At 30.9% G+C, this 24,592-nt stretch overlaps 2 protein-coding genes across 3 annotated transcripts; both read left to right on the top strand.

Moving 5' to 3' along the window:
- The first annotated feature begins 10,016 nt into the window (after nucleotides 1-10,016).
- LOC143921256 (putative fatty acyl-CoA reductase CG5065) lies at nucleotides 10,017-12,805 on the top strand. The gene is made up of 9 exons (XM_077444468.1): nucleotides 10,017-10,292; nucleotides 10,376-10,624; nucleotides 10,717-10,869; nucleotides 10,952-11,054; nucleotides 11,625-11,684; nucleotides 11,807-11,939; nucleotides 12,020-12,259; nucleotides 12,339-12,599; nucleotides 12,685-12,805. Exons 1-9 carry the CDS (start codon nucleotides 10,032-10,034, stop codon nucleotides 12,758-12,760), a joined length of 1,536 nt encoding a protein of 511 aa, XP_077300594.1. The 5' UTR covers nucleotides 10,017-10,031; the 3' UTR covers nucleotides 12,761-12,805.
- Nucleotides 12,806-16,431: 3,626 nt separating this feature from the next.
- Gmer (GDP-L-fucose synthase-like protein) lies at nucleotides 16,432-18,583 on the top strand. Of its 2 annotated transcripts, XM_077444894.1 has the most exons (8): nucleotides 16,432-16,581; nucleotides 16,824-16,979; nucleotides 17,065-17,179; nucleotides 17,268-17,396; nucleotides 17,479-17,552; nucleotides 17,638-17,777; nucleotides 17,854-17,982; nucleotides 18,049-18,583. In XM_077444894.1, exons 2-8 carry the CDS (start codon nucleotides 16,837-16,839, stop codon nucleotides 18,282-18,284), a joined length of 966 nt encoding a protein of 321 aa, XP_077301020.1. In that variant the 5' UTR covers nucleotides 16,432-16,581; nucleotides 16,824-16,836; the 3' UTR covers nucleotides 18,285-18,583. The 2 variants fall into 2 exon arrangements, with proteins under 2 accessions (XP_077301020.1, XP_077301019.1); XM_077444893.1 differs by lacking the exon at nucleotides 16,432-16,581 and having other exon boundaries at nucleotides 16,794-16,979; nucleotides 18,049-18,413.
- The last annotated feature ends 6,009 nt before the right edge of the window (nucleotides 18,584-24,592 follow it).

Raw genomic sequence — 24,592 nt, 5'->3', positions numbered from 1 at the left:
TAATTGTTTAATATGAAAAAAAGGTAAAAAAACTACCTACCAAACTGTATGTAAACAATATAAAACACCAATAGAAAAAAAAAAATTTCAATATAAGGCGTTAAATGCTTAGAGACTTACCTAGAGGAAACATTGGTAGCAAACAGTACATAAAGAAGTTTTTGTCTTTCGTTATTATATTCGTACATTTTTCTGGCAGTGTTTTAGCTGTGACGTACATATGCAGGTATGTATGTACATATGTCGAATCGAAACTACTATTATAGTACGGCGAGCGTTATCGCAGATACACAGGCAGAATAGCAATATTATATATATACATATGTACATACATATGATATACATACATACATATATTATAGTATAATATTAAAATTTACAATATTTACATAGAAACTCAGGAATTTGACTATCCAATATCAACTACTCACAAATAAAAGATGCCAAAAAATCAACTGTCATCGGTAAAAAATATTTTTTAATAAAATAATGCTGTACCGTTACTTCCTGCGAAATATTTCATATGAATTCAATGAATATATTAAATTTAACCCAGACTTTTATGGTGTGTAGAACAATAAATTATGCGTCGTGTGCATGTTATTCCTACTCTCGGAAAAATCTCAAAAAAGTTTTGATTTCGTTACACATTATTATTTATTGACAAATTAAGACTAGTTTGCAATTTGACTTCAGAGAAACAAGTTTTCACTTTCTTTCGGTTCCTGTCATATACATATATATGTACACAGTGGCGTGCAGAGGGGGAGGAGGGCAACAGTGCTAAAGGAACCCGTGCATCCTATTCGGGAGGGTATCAAATCATAGAAAAAAATAAAAGTATTGATTTTCTGATGTGGATTGTCTGTAGATATAAATTAGAAGACATTTCAATAAACGAAAAAAAATGTATTTTATGCACGCATTTGCTGTATCTTAAAAAGAGCTATTAAAATTTGCTTTTATTTCAATATATTGTACTGATTATTTTTTGTATATTGATTATATATCCAACAATCGAAGATTTGACCCGAGCATCACCAATCGTATTGAACTTGTACCTTTTATAAAATTATTGATTAAAACAATGGGGATGCTTAAAACCAAACTGACCTAGGGGCCCCATTTACCCTCGGCCCAGTCCTTTGCATATGTATATGTACATATGCACATACTTTAATTAATATCATATGTATGTATGTATGTATATTCTTTGGTATCAATTTAAATTCATATAAAAACAATGTGTTACATTATTCAAGGTTAATATGTCAAGTTAATAATACGATCAATCAAATAGTTCAATACGATAATTATACAACTTTTAATACATATTTAATTACATATCGAGCTTACATATATAGATAAAAATTCAACACGTTCTTTGTTATATTTAAATAGGTCATTAAAATAAGTGCGTAATAACTTTAAGGGTGATCAGAACACATACATATATAGTCTTCGATCGATACGAAAGTGACAAAATTTAGCATGACATACATTTCCAAATCAAATTAGTAATTTATAAGTACAGACATGTTTATGTATGTATGTATGTATGTAGATATTTATGTATTCAAAATATTTGTGTTTCATTTGATATACAAAAGGGGTCACTCAAATACGAAATATGTAAATTAATATTTTTTTTATTCATATTATTGTTGAAATCATTTAATGTTTTCAAGTTAAAAAAAAACCCCGAAAATCACTCGTTGAAAGCAACCAAGGATTTTATTACGATAAATCTATTGGATTTTAACCAAGGATTTTATTACGTCTTGTGTCGAGAGTTGTTGAAAGATTATTTAGGAAGAGAATTAGGAGAATAATATCTAAATCTGGAAATTAATAAAATCATTATAGTAAAAATCTAGTTTAAAACTATAGTTCAATGCTTTAATTGTAGTATGCAGTAGCAAGGGTAAATGACGCCCGGGGCAAGCTTTTTTTTCCTACCCCCCCCCCCCCTTCTTTGTATTGATGATTTCAATGTTATTATTAGAAGTAGGATAGCCAAGGTGCCGCTCATTGTTCCATTGTTGTAAATCCTTCGTAAAAAAGGTTCGGCAAACCTTTAACAATGCATTTACAACATTTGAACAATACGCGACACCTTCTGGGTCCGGGCTTTAGTTATTATTAAAGCCCGGACCCTGAGGGGGCCGTTTACTGTTCAAATGGTGTAAATGCATTGTTAAAGGTTTGCCGAACCTTTTTTACAAAGCATTTACAACAATTGAACAATAAACGGCACGCTTCCGGTCCTACCTCTAGTCGTTTAAAAATACCAAAATTCAGTTGCTTATAATATTTTGAAATTTAATCGATTTCTTGATGAAGGCTAAAGAGCGCATAGTTAATAGATGTTGAGGTTGATATTCAAAAAATATCTTACGGTAATAGTCATGATTGTTACACAATGCATTATATTAAGAAAAAATGTAATTGTTTGTCCGGTACAAAAGACGATTATCATTAGTATGTATATTTTGCATGAGCGCACAGGTTTGTCATCAGTAAGACAAAGGAATTCTTTGAGGTCAAACATTATTGGCCCTCTTCGCGTTTGCGCAAATTCAATACCTACCAACGATGTTTACTTTAAGAAGTACTTATAAACACTTATAAAATTTTTATTTTCATTAGTCATTTATCTATTATTTTAAAAAAGGAATGCAATTTTATGTGTTAAAACGTTTTAAAATTGGAAGATAACATTATGTAGAGGAAGGCCTCACCGAAAAGAAATTTCTTAATACATATATCACGAAGAATATGCTAAACATTTTGATGAAGGCCAAATAAGTAAGAAAGCCAAAATGGCCTATTTTGACGCAAAATGTCATGTTTTACGTCAAAACAGGTCATTTTGGCCCACTCAAATTTCATAAAATTCTTAATTTTTTTAAATTAAGATTAAATATATATTCAAGGGAGCTCCTTACGACTTTAATTTTCAAAATATCCACAGGAACATGAAAAAAATTATCGTTTTTTGAAAATAACGCTTCCCACATACCAAACACCTTTGCAAGCTCAGCGCGCTTTGTATGAGAACTTTTGAACGAAACAACGACTTTGAATTCTCATTCAGTCTACATAAGCTTGTCCTAATCGACTCAAATAAATTTCAATAAGTGAATATTAAATGTTTTTAAAATGTGAATTTAAAAAAAAATCCAAAATTACATACATAGGTACATGAAAAATCCTATTTTTTCGTAATATTTGTCGAGATATTAATAAATTAATTGGTTGGAGGCACAAACCATTGTAAAATGCGTTCCTTTGATACGACGAAAGTTTTCCATTAGGTCCAATGATGAAAATCCAAAATTCGCGTTTTTCACTTCGGTCTAATGTTTTTTCCTTCGGCCTTAAATCACCATATATTCAAGATTATCTCTAGCATAACAAATCATTACATCAAAAGACCGTAATTGATGCTATAAAACAATAATGAGTTGGCTTAATAGCTTACAGTCGGTTCGCCCTTTGTTTTCTTCATGAAATTGTTAAAATTCCTGACGATTCCTCGAGTTTTTTTTTGTTTATTTCATGAATTGGGTAAAGCATACATATGTATGTATAGTGGCGGTTCCTGTAATGTTTTTTTAGCTAAACCAAATGACATTGCATTTAAAAATTCGTCTATTTATCATTGTGTTGTTCCTTTCAACTTGAGCTATCAAAAAATAATATGTAGTATGACGACGTGCACTATGAACGAATAAATAATTTTTTTATTTAAATAATAATTCGTACGATACGATCTGTTATTGTCGATTATGATCAAAAATTAAATTTGACATTCATTTATCGAAATGTTTCTTGACATGACGCTTATTTGATGAAACAATACAAAAAAAATTCGGGTGTGACTAACCCACGACTTTATCTATGTATTTGAGTAATATAAGAAAGTCACAAAACAAAATTCTATATTGAACCGTACAGACAGATTATGAAATTCTAATAACTATGACAGCATTTTCGATACAAATTGAGCGATTGTATGGAAACTTGCACAAGACAAAAGTTCTACTTCCGGTTGCCGGATTTTGTTCAATTTGTTTTTTCTAGATCATGAAAACGTAATCAGTAATCGATTCTGAGTTCAAATCAGTCAAAATCTCGAATTCGAATTTTCGCATGATCACAAAATTTCATCTATTGTTACTACGTATGTACATATGTACATAGATAAAGTAATAATAATCTAGGATTCAGAGTATTTAATGTTAGCATTAATCAACTATGATGAACTCAAACGTAGGGGAATTTCTCCACAACTTTTTGTATCTATGTATGTAGTATTGATTATAACGTACAGTTTTAATAATGAAATTGTATTACGTGACGATGTGAAGAAAATTGATACGTTTTAAATAATAAAAAAAGCTTACCGATCGATAAACCGTATTATGTTTGTGTAATTATTTCGTCGCCCATCAGTTCGCATACATATGTATGTATGTATTCGTAGTGAAATGATATCATCAAACATTTCGCAGTATAATATACCTATAATATCTACTTCTGATTCGCAATACAAAATTTAACATATAAACGACGTTTAACGATATTTTTTTTAATTTCAAACAAAACTTCACGTGAGATCTCTTCAAAATTTAATTTTAAAAATATTTTTTTGCTTCTGTGCACTTGCGTATTTATTATTTGGCAATGACGTCAATTTATTATTAAAAATATCTGAAGACTTTTTTTTATTGATTACATTACCTTTTTTATTGATTACAATACCTTTTTTATTGATTACATTACCTTTTTTATTGATTATTATATTGTGTTATTATTTTTAAGATCTACGTATTATAAATATATATTAAACTCAACAACCTCGATATTTAATGTATTTTCAATAGTCACAATATTTTGCGCAATAGTAATTTAACCAGTGGCGGCTCGTGGATAAGATATCTGGGGGTGCTGCGGTTGATTAAAAATAAAAAAAATGTTTATTTGGATTATATTTTACTATTAACATCAATATTATCAAAATTAAACATTATATGTATTTTATTTCATTATAAAATTGATCCTTCTGTCTTTTTTCCTTGAAAAATGATTAATCACATTTTCGTTAAATTTTTTATTGTCCATAATCATTTTTTTTTCAATTGACAGCATACACAAAGCCGTCAATATTTCCTGAACCATTGTGTTTCTTATACTCGTATATGTATGTCTTTATTCTGTTTATTGATGAAAAACACGGTTCTGGCTCAGAGGTAGTTGAAGTTGTAAGCAGAATTTGAATAAGTTTTGCTATTTCCACACGAACTTTGCATAAATTGATTGCAAAAATAAGTTTTAAAAATATTAATAAATCGTTAATACCATGCATTTCTTTCCTTGAGTAAAACACTTCTAATTCAGTTTGAAGTTTTTCTTTATCTAGCATTGGATATGATTCAACGGTTAGTAGTAGATCTTTCATTGGCACTTTCTTTCAGTACTTTTCAAAATTTTCTTTATTAAATAATTCACAGCTTTAATTGATTAGAAAAAGTATATCTTTCTTTTATATCCTTAATAATAACATCGCACATATTTTTGGCTTCTATAATATGTGCGATAATATATGCATCACATATTTTTGGCTTCTATGTTTTCTCGTATTTGTATAATGACATTAGTAAATCTTTTTAAGTTTTCTTTAATTGAAAATGCATCGATATTACTAGATTGCATTTGGTTATAAATAATTTCTACATGCGGCATTAACTTATGAAAAAGTTCTGACTAAAATAAAAAATTGTATTCATTAAATTGGTAGAATCTGTTATTGTTTTATCAGTATTTTCGGAAGAATATTTAAGTTCTTGAAAACATTGGCTCATATTCTCTTGATTTTTATACCATCTTAAATACTTAGAGTGACGTGTAGGAGGAAGTGTAGAAAGATAGAAAGTGTAAGAGGTGTAGAAAGAAAGACAAAAGGTGCAGAAGAAATGAGGAAAAGTGAGGAGCGTGTCGAGCGCACACGAACGCAACAAGAAATGTGTATAGCACTGTTGGGAGTGCAGTACGGACCAAGCTTCTAGCTGCCCCCGCGCCCCTCCTTCGCCCACTCAAGCAATTCCATCGAAAACCGTACTGCACAAAATCATAAACGATGCCTCACTTTCTGATATTAGTACCGCGATGTATGATCATTTTTGGATGTATCGGTGTGCGGGCGAGCTTAATACACGCTTAAATAGTATTGATATTTTCATATAATATACATACATTTATGTATATAATAATATTAAATTTTTCTCAATTTCCTTGGAGGTGCTGCAATACCGCAGTGCGTATGGACGAGCCGCCACTGAATTGAACTGTAAATTGTATGGATATTCTTGGAATTTCCTTGTTAATTAAGGAAAGTTAATTTATTTTCCTGTTACACTTCAACTTCAAACTTTGGCATTATATATTATGATGTAATGCAGGGTTGTCAAAAAATATCTATCAAAAATTTTAGTTAGATGACTAAATATTTAAGCTTTAAAATTTACCTCAGGTTAAATATAAATTAAAATCTAATAGTGCAAAAACTACGTTTATCGGCATTTATTACTTGACAATATTATATATGAAGCAATTTTAAAGCGCGCAAAAAAACAAACAAATAATTGAAAATGGTTATAGGGAAATATACCATTTTCATTTATTTGGTTATAAACAAATAAATAAAAAAAGTAAATATTATGAATGTGATTGACCTAGGTTTTTATAAAAACCGCAGACTCCTTACTGCATACTAAAAAGCGCAGTAGAATAATTGGCTAATTTAGACACGCAACGGAAAAAAAGGTGGGGGAACCCTAATATATATATATATATATATATATATATATATATATATATTTATTTATTTTTTTTTTTTTTTCAATGCGCCACAATATTCGAAATGAGAGAAAAAAACAAAAATACAAATGATACAGAATATCCCCATGACTCATGAGACCCGAATGGAAGAGAAAAGATCGAAATTCATTCAGACATCGTATAAATTATGAAAACAATGATGAGTGCAGACTACCAGACAAAAATGTAAAAATTACGAATTATACTCACGCATGCCCAAAACAAAAGGATTATGATAGAGATATGGGTACCTACACTCTTCCCTAAATAGGAAACGAAAAAGTGCGTTTTTCAATTTTTCAATACTAGAGACTAGAGTAATAGCATTATACTCTAGCTTGCTTCTCACAAGCAAGAAGACATGGAGTTGGAGAGTAACCACGCATATCTCAAGACGAATTCGAATCGACGAAAGGAAACGTCAGCTTGATATGGTTGTGACAGGTGAGTTGAGGATCAGAAGTGATACCCAAACCAATCAGAGATTCCACACACTTCAACAAAACTGACTCAATGGAACATTAATGTCATAATAGAACGAATGGGCTCGTCCGTAACTCATAATTGCACTTTTATTAATATATTCATATGTATGTATAATATTTTTAAAGTTTAAACTGTCCATCTTACATTAGTAGAAAGTAAGCTTAGACACCGATTCGTGGAAGTTCACTAAACATGTTTTGTTGATTACTAGTCGGATAATGTCAAGGATCCGCCAGATAATTAACTGTATCTACATATGTATCAGCAATGTCAAATTCTCAATAGTGTTTATTTTTTTCATTGGAAGTGCACTTTCGTATTATATTTATTATCAAAGAATTGCATTAGCTTCGATTTAAAAGTTATATATTCTTTATATACACTTCTGAGTGAAGATCTTAATTTTTTGATTTTTAAATGCTTTTTATTATTACGAAATTATGTTCACAATACATCTTATATCTATTTTAATAACTACTGATCTACTGATCATTTTCTATTTTACAATTTAATTTAATTTGGTTTGTAATCATAGTATTATATTATTCTAATGTTAATCTACAGCATAATAGGAAAAACAGCTCAAAAACCTATTTACAATCCTTATAAATGCTCATAATACATCTAATACATAATATTAATTAAAGACTCACTAAAGTCGATGACCTAAAGCAGATTGTGTTTAGGTAATCTGTGTTTATACCTGAAGGGTATAGACATTTTGTTGTAATCACCGAGACTCTTCACAAGTGTGTTAGTATGGTTATTAGTGATTCTGTCATAGAATCTACTGGTTAGTTTGTTAGTAATGTCTGTAACAAACGGAATATTATATATAAGGGTGAAGATCTTAATTAATAATCTTCAGTATTCGGTCGCTTTGTTACATGCGTTAGATTTTAAGCCATTGGTTTTGATGATCATTACTTTGGTAACCTTGGTTATCTGCCCTTGAGTTTTATTATTTTGATATAAGATATTAAAAGAAAGTTTATATGTGTGAGTGCAACGTGACGGATTTCCCATGAGTCGAAAGTGGGGGAAAACTAGCTTATAAGGATTGGCGCAGGTGCCATGAACCACTATTGCCTTTATTCCATCAATCATTCATCACCCTCTGTCGTTGGCGATCGATTTCAGTGTCGCACATAAAATTCGTTCACAGTGTAGCAAAGAAGTGTTTAAAAAAAATATATATATATATATAGAACAATACAGTGATTTGAGCTTTTAAATGTATTGTTTGCTTTTAATACTCGTAGTGCAACTTACTTATTGTAAACATTAATATTGTATAGTGATAGCTGTTATATTAAAAGTGATCTTTCAGGTAGTTTTTCATTATAAATTATCGATCGATTTTATTTAGAATATATGTATGTATAGCAGGCCTGACGAGAGGAGGGGGGGGGGATACAGTCAATGCAAATAACCAGAGCCCGACCCCCGGTTAGGGCTCGGGTCAGGTTATTTAAAATACAAATTATAGCGAATTTTAATAAACTTTCACTTGATTTGAATTAGAATATCAATAGGCGGGGGGGGGGGTTACCAGTCAATTCTAATAATCAGGGCCCGACTCCTGGAAGGGTTCGGGTCATTTTAAATAAAATTTAAATGATAGCGAATTTTAATTTCAAACTTATATATTTAATAAACCCCGAAAAAGCGGCTTGCACTAATTGAAAACATAAATAATATCGTAACTTAACAAAATTTTTATTTTTTTAAGTTACGAATAAAATTTGATTTGTTACGAAATTTGTGTGTTGTTTGAAATTATGTTAACATTATGATGTTGGCAAATATATTTTTTTCTGTGGGGTTATAGTCAAATTAACGTATTTTAACTGATTATGGCTAAATTGGATGTCGTACTGCAAAACAATATCCAAGCCACATACATAATTTTAATAAACGCAATTAAATGAATATTTTAAAATATACAAAATTAAAATGATATAAAATTTTTAATAAACGCAATTTAATGAATATTTTATATTATAAAAAATTTTAATAAACGCAATTTAGTGAATATTTTATAATATACAATTGTGGCATTAATATACTTCATATAGCTTACTTATTTATCAATGCCCATTTTATCTAAAATAATAACATTGATCGAAAGAAAATGATACAGTTCAAAAAATAATTATTAATCCTTGTTCTCTACTAATTCTTTGTAATACTCTTATGTTGAAATGCTTTGGAGATTTACTTAGATATTTTGTGAATTATCTAATTATTTTTTTAATTAATCCAATATTTTTTTAGGATTTTTATACATTCTAACTTCTAAATACGTATATTAAAACTTATATCGACTCTTTGAATTTTATTTAAATATTATTGTGTAGTGGAAATGAATTACTAAAAATTTTTGAATTTTCTTAATGTAATATCTTAATCAAAAGATCAGCTTCAATGATCTGTGACATAATTCATTGTCATAACACGCAATGAACCATTTCGAAAAAATTCAAAGGTATCATTATTTTGAATATAATACTTTTTGTATTAAAAATAATTATATATAATTGGTATTTAAAAAATATACTTTTTGTAAATAATACATTGTTCAATTGCTTCTGATTGTCTTTGGAGGTTTTGGTAAAGTGTCATTCATAAGTTGTTTTATTTTCTAGTTTAAGTGTTGAAAAATGGGTTCATGTGATAATATTGGAGACATGGCAAAGAATAACAACGAGATTACAGATGAACTCATAAAAAATGACGAAGGTGTACTTTCCTTTTATGCTGGTGCTACAGTATTTATTACGGGTGCTACAGGTTTTTTAGGGAAAGCTATGGTAGAAAAACTTTTGAGATCATGCGAAAATATCGACTGCATTTACATTCTAATGAGATCTAAATATGGAAATAGCGTGGAACAAAGATTCAAAGATTTCCTAAAAAATATGGTAATATCGTAATATTAAATTTATTCTTAAAAATAATCCTCTGGTAAGATATTATAATTTCGTTTGATTGTGTATGTATGTAGGTTTTCGATAAAATTAGGAACATGAAACCCGAATTGTTGGAAAAAATAAAACCGATTCAAGGTGATGTATCAGAGCTAAACATTGGCCTTAGTCTATCAGATCAAGAATTGTTGTCAGAAAAAGTAAACATTGTCATTCATTCAGCTGCCACTATTCGTTTTGTGGAAACTTTTAGTGATGCTTTAAATCTCAACACACTGGCAACTAAAAGATTATTAGACCTGAGTCATAGATTTAAAAATCTCAAGGTAAATTTATTCATTTTTACATACCTCCTTTATTTAAATTATCATCATAAATCAAATTCAGACAAAACTATTCATCAATCTTATTATTACAGAGCTTCGTCTATGTCTCCACTGCATACAGCAATCCAGACATACAACATATCGAAGAAAAAGTATATCCCGCTAAACATGATACAGATACTATACTTCAATGTGTGAAAGCATTTCCAGTTGATACCATAAATGCAATGTCACATAGTTTTCAGGTAATTTTAAATTAAATTAAATAAAGTATAAAATATAAATATATTGCTGAAAAATATATATATGTATATACATATGTTGTAGGGAAATCATCCAAACACATACACATACACAAAACATCTCGCAGAAGATATTGTATTGCAGAATGTGAGCAAACTACCAATTTGCATAGTGAGACCATCAATAGGTGATTTTTTATAAATACACTCATATGCATACATAAGTTTTTGAAAAAAATCATTCCTACTTTAATTTTAAAGTACGGATGTTTGTATTAATACAATGGTGTAAAATAATCTAAAGTATTGAGAATAAAATGTTATATTATTGTACGATGCGGTGCAAACGATCGAAAAGCGCCAGACAGACTGAACCACAGATTAACGACACGTGTACCTTATGCGTGCGCACTGCTCGCACTTACACTAAGAGAAATCTACCCGAAGTCCCGATATACCTACCCTGTATACGTTCTGTGCTTCTGATACTTTAGTTCCGAATTTTTCCTTATTAAATTATTAAAAACTCACCAGAAAGATCCAACTCAATTTTAATAATTACCATTTTAATAATCATCTGATCATCTGATGTGCAATCTATCATTCGTGAAGTCGAGAATTGCGTTTAAAGCAGCCATCCAGTTAATCTGTGGTTCAATCTGTCTGGCGCTTTTCGATCGTTTGCACCAAACCCATTATTGTACTATCACAAACTGTTTGTATAATGTTTTCTTATTTATCCATATATGTATTAACAGTAACTGCAGCATATAACGAACCATATCCAGGATGGATCGACAATTTATTTGGAATAACAGGTATGATCAATAAATACTTGATAATGTAAAATTTCAAAAAACCACTTATATTTCTTTAATAAAAATCTTTGCATTTTATTAAAGAAATATTTTAAATAAAACAAACATATTTTCCATAACAGGAATTGCCATGGAAATATATAGAGGAACTGTAAGAACTGCAATACATAATCAAAATTGCATTATTGATATAGTACCAGTAGATTTTGTTGTAAATACTTGCATTACAGCAGCTTGGCATCACAGACTGATAAAGTTAGTATTAAGTAAAAATTATTATGATTATAATTAAATTATGAAATTATTCAGTTACTAACATTAATTTGTTGATTTAGAAATAAAGAAATTACAGTATACAATTGCACATCAGGGGACGTGACAAATATGACTTGGGTTAATTTTGTTGACGCGTGCGTCGAAATCGGACGGACAAATCCTACCAAATATGTAATGATGTATCCAAATTTCGCTTTTACAAAAAATCGATTATTGAACACGTTTTGGGAAGTGTTTACACATTTGCTGCCATGTTTGTTTTACGACTTATGGCTAAGGGTGCAAGGAAAAAAACCAATGTAAATCGTTTTGTATTTTTATGTATACATTTTCATTTATTTAAGTATATATTCTAATTTCATTTTATTTAAATTGTAGTATGCTCAAAATGGCTAAACGTGTAAAAATGGCTCTTCTTGCGGGCGAATACTTTTCACTTCGCGAATGGAAATTCGAAACAGATAACTTTAAAAGCATGACCAGTGCTCTAGCTTCGAATGGAGAGAATGCATACTTTCCTTGTGATATGAGCATTTTCAAGTGGAAAGAATATATGAAAGTTTTTATATTAGGTATACGGAAGTTCATTTTGAAAGATACCATGGATTCGATTCCAGCAGCTAGGAAAAAAGTCCAAAGGTACTAAATTGATAATATTCATTTAACCATGAATTTCTATAGTATACAATTAGTATATTACTTCATCGTTTGTCTTTTTTTTCAGGTTATATATTGTTCAAAGAATTTTACAGGCAATATCAGGATATTACATATTCAGTATTTTATTTAGAAGGAAGTAATGAAATAAACAAAATTAATAATAAGTACATACATACATACATATGTATTATCTTTTTAAAAAAATCATCAACCTGGACTATTTTCACGTGTACACAAGCGTGGTTGATAAAAGAAGAAGCCTCACTCAAAACATGGATTATTTTATAATGAATTAAAATAATGAGCTATTTGATTTTTTAATGTATTACATATTTTTATGTATTAGTTAATAAATAATATTAAGTAAAGAACCTAAATATCTATAAGACTATTATTTTGATTAATATATTAATCCTGTATACATATGTGTGTAGGATTTAGTTTTTATACTCGGAAGAGTGCGTGTATAAATGGGTTCGTTGATTACTGGTCACAAATTACTCGTCACAAAGTCACTAAAATCTCTATAACGGAACATCTGGCAGCCGAAAAGTCCATCATACTAACGATAACTATCATAGTAACGAGAACTTGAGTGCCAAATATTGTGTGTTCGCGATTTTCATGACAAAAATTGTTTTTGTGACCACCCCAATGTGACGAATAGTCCAATTACCGTATAAATGTTTAAGTTGGCATACTTGAATCGAGTTTAAGTTGGTATGCTGCGTAGCACTATACCAATTAACTCCTGTCTGTAAAAAACGGAAAACGGATGATGTTGCTTGTTCATCTGCAGCAGCAACGATATCACCAGAACCAGACCCTGACAAGCTTGAAAGTGGAGATACTAGGTTAACCTATGACATTGGACTCTATGTAAAATCTACTACGGAGATTCCTATATATGTAGATCTTAAGCTTAAGTATCGTTTGCTAACTGATCCATACAAGCCTCACCCGTCATATGACTTTGAAGGCGACATGTCAGGAAGTGGAAAACGTTGTTTCAGTTTCAGGGAATCTTGGCTAACCCAGTATACTACATGGTTATCATATTCACCTAGGTTAAAAGGTGCTTTTTGCATTTTCTGTGTTTTATTTCCGCAACCAGTTCAAAGAGGAATTCAATGTGCCTTCATTACTACTCTACTACTATTAGATTTTAATGAATGTACCAGAAACCATACCAGCTCAGCATGGCATCGTGGGTCTCAACAAGATGCTGAACACTTCGCGTCAACCATTAGAGATCCAAATAAGGATATTATTTGTCAGATAGATAATTCTGTAAAACGAACTATTGAAGAAATCTTATTTTGCGGAACAGATAGTTAATAGCACCAAAGGAATTGTCGAACAACTTTATGCGTATCGAATTGAGGGAGGAGACAGTATTTTAAAAAACCATTTTGATATAGCTGCTGGAAATGCACGTTACACATCACACCGAACGCAGAATGATTTGATCAATTTGTCTGAACAAGCTCTGCGAGAAGACTGTCCGTTCGTTCACCATACAAATACGCTACAGTAAATTAAAACTACATTAAAACATTACTAAAAATATTTTGCCCCCCTTAGAAAATTTTATGCGGGCGCCCATGGTAGCACCATGGCCAAAGAAGAATTCGTTTTGGTAGACTGAGTGTTAAACATGATTTCAAACGCCTACATACAAACATACATACATACATACATACATACATATGTGTATACGTATATGTAAAACGCGTCTATTCCGTTCTACTGACTTCTAGTCGGGTTTTATTTTAAACGACTTCACAGTCCTGGAAAGTGCTTATTCTTTAAAACAAAATGAAATAAAAACATTTAAACTAAGAATTCGTTTGTTGGAAAAAAAGCATTAATTACACTGAGCAACAAAAAATCATGTTTTTGAGTTATCAGAGCGGACACTAACCAACCTTTACTAAGTTTGACCCACTGAATTCGAATATTATAATAATTTTTGTTGGTTAGTGATTGTTTACGAAATATGAAAAAAAATGTGTAAAAAAAAATATATTTTTGACTTTTAAAATTCGCTAGATAATTAATTATAAGTATTTTAAAGCAATAAAATATCACAATCAATAGAAAAAACATCTGAATATTTATTCCTATACTCATTTAATACACAACAATACTAGATTACGAGTTAAAGACACCGCAAAAGCCAAGAAACTGATTATTTTGTGACGAAAGCTTGACTGGTCAACACGGGTAATGACTTTGTGCTACTTTGCAAAGAAATAACTTCCTTTACGTCTTCAAGGTATGTCCAAATTTTTTTAATTAAATTCTATATATCCTAGAGAATTATGTCGTGATGTTAGATTGATTTGTATTTATCTATCTTATACCCAGTGCCGGTTTTAGGGGGGGGGCTGGGTCGGGCGGCGCCCAAAGGCGCCGAGTAAGTTAGGGCGCCACTCGATGGGCCAAGGACGCTTTAAAATTTTAAATTAGAGCGCCAAAGGATTTTTCAAAACAGCATAATAAGTATTATTTCCAAACATTTGGGTTGCTATGCGACTTTTGCTGACACTATCTGAAACTGTAGCAAATGGTGTACGTAGTTTTTCGTAACCTTAATTAATTAAAACTAATCTCTGGTCTACATTGTCACAAAATAGACTTATTGATATAGCTGAAAATCTTGATTTTTCAGCTTGAAATATAATTCTATTTATTTCTTTATTTGTCTATTTTAATTTCACCGGGGGTTGGAAAATCTTGTTAAGCACTTGCCGGTTCCAAGCCCGGAAAAAGGAGGGTGGTAACCCGTTTTGTATAATTTGTTTCTACGGGCGCTTAGAAAAATTACCCGAGGGCGCCATAGGGTGTAAGGCCGGCACTGCTTATATCTCAAATACTGGACGATTCATTTATGAATCAGCATGCAATTTAATATGCTTATATTTAGTACTTTAGTTAGAATACAAATTTTTATATAAATATCTTTTAATTTTAGATTTCTTTGGAATACAAAAATGGGTTTGAAAGAATAGCTTTGGAAAAATTAAACAATGATTCCCCTTCGACTTAATCGACCTACCTGCCGGCAGTGATGACGAATTGGATGACTCAAACGATGAAGATAGTCTTATTATTTCGGAGAAATTGTTAGATAATTATTTAGAAAACCATAAAATTTCTCGCAGGACAAGAATTATTTCTAAACTTTTCATGAAACTTAACGAATGCACAATGATGCATATATGAATCATCCACTTTTTCCAATAAAAAGCAATGAAAAACTAAAGCATGATTTTTAAAATTATTTTATACTAGCCTATATTTTTTATTTTTAAAAATAAAAAATCATGCACTGTAAGGTTAAGCAAAATAAATAATTTGTTTTCATTTTCGAAAAATGAGTACATTTTATTATATACACATTGTTATTAACGTTAAAACCCTGGGAAAAATATTGCAAAAGTGGTAAAAATTAGTTTTATACTATTTTGATTTTTGAAATTTTTATACCGAGCCGCGTACTGGTGCCGATAAAAGATGTCGGGGCGCCGTACCGGCGCCCCGACCCCTTAAAGATTCTCTGTATGATTTACCCCTGAAATCATACAGAGAATCTTTAGATTGTTAAAGATATTTCTTTTAAAATATTATCCAATGAAGCTAATAATTCACAGAAAATAAAGTAAAAAAAAACTAATAAAAATCAGTTTCTCTTGGATAAAAATCACTGCTTTGTTTTATTAATGAAAATCCAAGTTTTATCTATTGTAGACCAGATCGGGCATTTCAGTATTTTCCTTATTTACCTACCTACCTACAGCTACAATACAACTTTGAAAATCAACGACACCAAGGACGTGGTCGGTAAAACAAAGTTTTAAGACATATTTAGGTTAAGTGACAGCTGTCAAACTGGAAGTGTCACGTTATTAGATCGCCAGTAATTTATACATTAAAAAAAGACAACGCAACAGTAAAAGTATAAAATTTATATCATTTTCTTTGACATTTTATTTAATATTGTTAAAACTACATACGTACTGGACACTTAAAAATATTTATATGTAATAAATTTAATCTTATCAGTTTTCATGTCAACGTTAAATTGATAATTTGAATCGTGTCAAGACAAACTATTATGAAGAAATTTTTGTAGCTATATGCTAGTATTCAATTCAAAAACGTAACTTTATAAATGATTCCGAATTTGCAATCTTTTAGTTTGTCAAAAAAAATGAGTGCTGAAAACAAAGTAATATTAGTCACCGGTGGATCAGGCCTAATCGGCAAGGCTATCGAAGAAGTAGTCAAACAAGAAAAACAGGCTTACGAAAATGAAACATGGATATTTATCAGCTCCAAAGATGCCGATTTGTGGTATTACATTTTTTTTCTTTTGTATGTACATATGTATCAAATGATTATATTACCTATATTCATATATGTTTCATATTTCTTTCAGCAATAAGGAACAGACGCAAAAACTTTTCGAAAAACATAAACCAACACATGTTATTCACTTGGCGGCTATGGTCGGAGGACTTTTTCATAATATGGCTCACAATTTAGATTTTCTAGTAAAGCAATATATTTCAATATATAATATTTTTCACATACTATATAATACTATATTACCCATACATAATTCTTAGTTCTTCATTTTAGAGAAACAATTTGGCAATTAATGACAATATTTTGCATACCAGTTTTGAGTTTGGCGTCAAGAAAGTAGTATCTTGCCTATCTACATGTATATTCCCTGATAAAACAACATACCCAATAGATGAGACGATGGTAATAAATATAACAAGTACATAATTTTTATTTTATATCGAGAAATATGTACTTGTATATATTTATTTGGAATTTTTCATAGGTACATAACGGACCTCCACATCCTTCAAATTTTGGCTATAGTTACGCCAAAAGAATGATTGACGTTTCAAATAAGTAAATATACTACATTTATATTATTTTCTATTGAAATTATTGTTATTACATTATATCTACATAATTTAATAAACTTCAATTGAAGGGCTTATCATGAGCAACACGGTTGTATGTTCACATCAGTAATACCGTGTAATGTTTTTGGACCACACGATAACTACAACTTACAATCGAGTCATGTAATACCTGCATTAATTAGAAAAATGAGTGATGCCATTGAAAGAGGTGAACTATACATATTACAAAGAATGCTTTATTATATTTAACATTTATACAATTTATTACAATTCATCATTTTTAGGTGATGAAACTTATACAGTTTTCGGTAGTGGAAAACCCTTGCGGCAATTTATTTATTCTATGGACCTAGCAAAATTGTTTCTATGGGTCTTGCGTGAATATCATAGCGTAGAACCCATTGTACTTTCAGGTATACCTTCCGTCTTTATCAGAGTTTGTATAAAATATTTTTATTTAAACTATGTCTGTATTACAGTTGACGAAGTAGATGAAGTTTCAATAGCTGAAGCTGCGGAAGTCATCAAAAAATCGATTAACTTTAAAGGTGATCTATCATATGACACTTCTAAACCAGATGGTCAGTATAAGAAAACCGCATCAAATAAAAAATTGAGGAGTCACCTACCAAACTTCCAATTTACTAAATTTGAGGACGCTATGAAGGAAAGCGTACAGTGGTATATTGACAACAAAGATAGTGCTAGAAAATAGAAAAGATGTTTTATTTCAATTAAAAAAATATTTTCACAAAATGGAATACATATTTATATCATGTTTTTTTCTTCAATTTTATTTGTATTGGGTTTGTGTTCAATAATAATATTCAATTGTTTTTTTTTATTTTTTTATTTATTTATTTATAATTGATACAAATAACTTTTTGTACAATTCATAATACTTGATATCATCTTGACAGTTTCAATATGCTCCGACCCGTAAGTCACCTTAAAACTAATATTATAGAATACTTGAAAATCATGTAATTATCTCACAAATTAAATATAATTATGAATAATAAAAATGGGTTAACAATATTATACATTGCAATGGCCAATTGCCAACCTAACCAGCCACGTTATTGATGAATTTAGCGTAATATTCAAATTTGGGACGAATTAACTTGTTGACGGGCAACTCATCAATACCTAGTATATTTGTGACACAGTTATAAATTACCCGCTTTATTAAAATAAAACATATGAGTATATCGTGTCTCTTTGGATAAGCCTCCTGACCAATTGAGTTTTGTCCAATCATTCGATCTGAATAAATGGCCCGATCGATTAATTTCAGTTGTATATGATCGATCATTATCTTTTCTATAATTACACCTTTAACGCTTTAGTGTAATTCGTTTTGAATAATCGGTTGTAAGTATCAACTACGTAGACAATGTGCAAAATTAGTAGTTATTGATAACTTTGATATGTGTTGTAGAACTTGGGCTTCGGCTTTGTCTGTTTGAATCGGTTTGTGTTTGTCAGTTTAATACCTGAAACATTGACATCAAAAATATGAGATAAAGGTAACCAAGAAATTAAAAATAACTTCGAGACACATTTAAAAGTTTTCCATTATACAAAGAAAAACTTTTAGGATAAAATTATTTATAACCATACTGACCTTTCTGGTAAAAACGGTATGATATTCTAATTGTGTCGTCGATATATCTGGAGCTTCTGTGAAACTAATAGCAGGCTATATGCGAATGAACAAATGTACATGCGTAAGCCCTTATATATAGAAATCGTCCTTATCTTATGATCTGTTTGTTCGACTTTTAATCTTATCTTAAACTAACAAATGTATGCATGTACATACATTCGATTGAACAAACATTGGCCTATGTCTAGTAACCGAAATAACCGATATTCACATAAACTGTATAACATTTTAAACAATCATGTTATGCATTATATAAAATCAAGTCATTTTCCGTTCATTTTATCTTCAAATAGGCGTTTCCAGGATATAATGGGAAAATAAACAGCCAAAAATTTTACAGGAATCGGCATAAAATTTTCATCAAACAATAAATAGCACAAAATAAGGATAGACCACAATAATTTGGGTATTGTATTGGTATTTTCAATATATACATATACATATATATAAATCACATAAATATGGCTGATCTAATATCAAACATTAATTTGGTTTTTTATTAAATTTATTTGATTATTTAACGACAGTCAATCAGAAATGAATTTGATGACAGCCAATCAAAAATGAATTAAACACACACAACGAATACTCGAGGATCCAAGTAAAAGGCCAAAGTCGTTTCACAGCATTTATTGATTATTAAGGAGATACACACACTGGCAGTGATCAGTCCAGAATGTCTTGATATCGCCTAAGTACTGCCTTATAAGGGGCAGGTCTCTCAGGACATCTTCGACGTCTGATTTGTTTACTTATTGTTATGGTCACGTACTCAGATATGTATTGCCACGACATTCGGTCGCACGGTACTAAGGTATCGGTCAATTCTGAGAAGGGACCAATAACGGCCGACTCGGTCGCCATTGTTTAGCCTACATGCACTTAGTTTGCCGATAATCCTCGAAACCAATTATAACGGTCGCAGTCTCTGGGATGCTACTCGGGCTAATCCGATTGCAACTACTCGGCGGCTCTTTTTAGTATACGTAACAATAGTATTTTTCAATTTCCATACAAGGGTTTCTAATATTCAAGAATAATCCCCAATAGTGTTTTACTTTTTCTGTTTAATGCAATAATTGTTGTTATGTTTCTAAATCCAAATTTATCCCAGAGAATGTATTTCTCAGGGTTGATATTATTTATTTATTTTTATTTATTCATTTATAGTTTTGGACCATTGTGGCATTACAGGAAGAACCTAATGCACCACAATGGCCTACATAAGTAAACAAGAGAGAAACAAAAAAATTATACATAGAATAAAAAGAAATAAAAGGCAAAAGCAAAAAAAAATATGATGAAAAACAAAGAATAATGGTGCATAAAAATGAAAATAATGAAATAAAGTTTATAATCTGTATTTAATGTTGGGTTGTTACTAAGATACCAAAAGTTGTTTATGTTTAAACTGAGGGTAATAAAACTTATTATTGTCGCTTTTACTCTGGTCAAGTTCCTCTTGTCGTCATATTTTCTGTAGAGCATTCACATGCAAAAGCATGTCATCAGAACCTTTGGACGAAGGTCCACTAGTATTGCAGATACATACATTCGGAAGAGCGATCCAGCGAAGCAAAACGTCTCACAAACTTTAAATGTGTCATTGACGAGTTATTATTGTGTCGCCGTGGAAAAAACACCGCGTGCTACAGAACGTTATTAGAGGAGTGTTTTTCGAGATGCTCGAACAGATATCTAGAAGAAATGCCAAGACATAGAATGGCAATGGTGACTAAATTAAACCCACTGCACGCGCTCCACAGCCGTCTAATTAATATTACAACGTCCGGGTTAGTAAATCAAACCCAAACAATGGTAGACCTGAACGAAGTCAGTGCAATGACGCCATAGAGGAAGCTTTTTGTGCAGTCTACGATCCTGCAGTTATCTACATATTTACAAACTCCAACTTAAAGGAAATTGAATATTTTTTAGAGACCGGCGCGCAATTCGTCGACCTAAAACTAACTGCACGTATGTAAATCCAGTTGGCAGCATAAAAATGAAAATTCCTGAAAGTTTGCCCGAAATTATTCGCTTTCAGCTGATTTTTTTTACTAGCGACAAATCAATACGTTCATCACTACGAATGAAACCCCTCTCGTTGACGTTCTGTGTTTTCACAGGTGTAAACATACGTATTCTCTTGATACATTTTGATCATTGCCAACTTACATGGAACGCACATTTTTTATTATGTTAGTCGGTTATATCAAAAACTGAACGTAAAATGTAAGCGTTATCTTTTGTTAGGTATAAATAGCATAAAAAGTTCCCTTCTTGTGTACTTAAGATATACAGTTCTCACGGAAATCGATTTTGATCACCACGAAGCAAAAGTAAATAATATTTGGTGAGTTTTGATAAAAATACAAGTATTTATTATAATATTTTCGGAATATTATATCAAAATTAAATGTTTCATATTAAACAATATACATATGTATGAACATAGCTCTGCAAAAACGATATTTTTTATGCAAATTACTTAAAATAAAAAAAATGATGTGCAAAGCAATTGAATTGCATAATATATGTACATATTTTTTATAAATAATAACTCGTTGATGGACTTACATATACATATGTACATATTACCTGACCTAATATAGACGACAGGTAAAAATGTGACATACATATGTATTTTATATATCTTATACAAGCAGATAATGAATACACTATGAACCAAAATACACCCTAACTATAAATTAAATAAGCTGTCACTTAATATAATTAAAAGATATATAAAATGTCCAGGTCCAAATCATAATATATTTCACATCAAAATATTATAATACAATAACCGGGTATTTGTTTTGGTTGGTCAAAAAAATTGGCATACGTATACATATATAATTAAGTTTTCCGTTTTCCACGTGATCGCTTTTCCAGGTATACGTACGGGGTCACTTTTGAGAATTCGTTAAATGTGTTTACGTGTACGGTCCATAATAGAAACAAATCGTTTTGCCAGACCAGACGTTTTATGGATTCGGACGTGTTCGTAAACAGATAAGTTGATCTAGTTGGAGAAAAAAAATTCCAGATATCATACATCAAAAATAAACGAAGAAGTGACGCTATATTTGAATTACTACAACGATAAAAAATACTTCAAGTGTAAAATATTGAATTATACGAGTACCCATGTATAATATGACAAATATAATGCGATAAATATCTATATACACACATATGGATACACCTTTATCGCTAATCTTAACAAGCTTCCCCTAGCAACAAGTTTATAAAATAATGATAACAAGTTGTCGAAGCTACCATCGCGGTTTCGGAAACCGGAACACTTGTGATTTTACGATTTTTGGACGGTAAAAATATTGTCCCTTTAGGTGTGTGGTTTTTAACGATCGGGTCTTTTAAATATGATTGTTTTCTACAATTTGAGTTCAGTTTAGTGTGGGTTTTCGAGGTGTACGGATCGAAATCGTTGAAAATAAAAATACCATGCAACAATAAACTCAACTATCATTGGAGGAGAATATAAAAATCGCGGCTTTGGCAGACTCTGGGCATTCATTGCGATCAATTTCTCAACAAATGGGATGTTCTGTATCTACTGTGTCAAGATTAATGAAAAAGAAAAAGGATTCTGGAACTTTTGCTCGTAAGAAGAGGACAGGACCGAAAAGATGCACATCCGAGAGACAAGATCGCCTGATAACTCTATTATCTTTACGGCAACGGTTCAAAACTGCTGTAGATATAAGAAAAGAGATCTCGGATCAATTTTCAATTGAAATTAGTGATGTAACCTTAAGAAAACGACTCAGTGAAGCTGGACTGCACGCTCGGAAACCTGCGAAAAAACCATTACTTACGAAGAAAATGATGAAAAACCGATTAGAGTTGTCGAAATATCACGAAAATTGAACGACATCGGATTGGCGACAAGTCATATTTTCTGATGAGTTGAAATTCAACCTCTTCAGCTCCGATGGTTTTCCGTATGTTCGAAGAAAAGTTGGAGAAAGATTCGACCAAAAATGTACCATGAAAACAGTGAAGCATCCCCCAAGCCACATGGTTTGGGGATGTTTTTCTTATTATGTAATTGGTGGAATACAGTTTGTGCAAGGTTTCATTAACGGAATAGCATATAAAAAAATTCTAGAAGAAAGTTTTATCCCATCAATGGAAAACCATCTTTCAAATTCTGATGATGTCATATTCCAAGATGACTCTGTCATCGAGCTAAATTAGTGAGTATTAATTTTATTTAATGATATTGAATGTAATTAATAATATTTCGATCAAAAAACTGAAATATATTTGTTACTTTTTTTAGGTTCGGGTTTATTTGCAGGAATTGGGTGTAAAGACATTAACATGGCCTGGGAATAGTCCCGATTTAAACCCAATTGAAAATTTATGGATGGCTATTAAATATAGGATTAGTAAGACAAATGTGTCTAGCCATCAATCATTAAAAGAGACGATTGAAAAAGTATGGCATGAAGACTTCCCCATCGACATTTTAAGAAACTTAATAGATTATATGCCTAACCGTATAAAAGCCGTCATAAAATTAAAAGGAGCCGCAACAAAATATTAATTAAGTTTTTATAATTTGAAAATAATACCATGTGACTAATAAAATTAAAAGTTTACGCTCAACTGTGTTTTTTAATTCAAAATTTCATTCAACTGTGGAGACTGCGTTTGGTCATAAAAACCGGCTCGGACTAAAAATCTCCCTACCTTTTTTTTGTTGTTTCTTTTCTTAACGATTGTCGTTAAAATAAAGCACTATGATATAATCTACCGTTTTATTGACTTTGGGTGTTTATTTTATTTAAGATCACTGAAATTTCACGCAAAATCACATTTTTCTATGGTGTTCCGGTTTCCGAAACCGTGACTGTAGGATAAATTGAAAAACCGTAATCATATAAGAGCGTTACGGAAAAATAAAATCTAGTAAAAGGTCAAAAGGAAAAAATACGAGAACAAGAGTGTGACCATTTGGTCACACTCTTGTATATGTATATGTACATAAGTATATACATATGTATATACTTATGTACATATATTTATGATAGTAGATAGAATGCAAACAGACACCGGGAATCTAACCTTGGATGAAGAGGTGATAGAAAGAGTAAATAGATTCAAATACCTGGGTACCTGGCTGAATGAAGAGATGGACCCAGATGAAGATCTAAGAATCCGCATCGAGATGGTTAGAACAGCATTTGTAATAAAAATGAAGGCGGCGCTTACAAACAAGCATCTCAATCTTCATACGCGGTTGAGATTCGCGAAGAGCTACATACGTCTGGACAGTATTACTACACGGATGTGAGACGTGGACTCTGAAGACCAAGATGATC

Source organism: Arctopsyche grandis, chromosome 13 (genome assembly GCF_051622035.1).
Source record: "Arctopsyche grandis isolate Sample6627 chromosome 13, ASM5162203v2, whole genome shotgun sequence".
Taxonomy (NCBI): domain Eukaryota; kingdom Metazoa; phylum Arthropoda; class Insecta; order Trichoptera; family Hydropsychidae; genus Arctopsyche; species Arctopsyche grandis.
The sequence above is the reverse complement of the archived record's forward strand: the minus strand, read 5'-3'. Positions and strand labels throughout refer to the sequence as shown.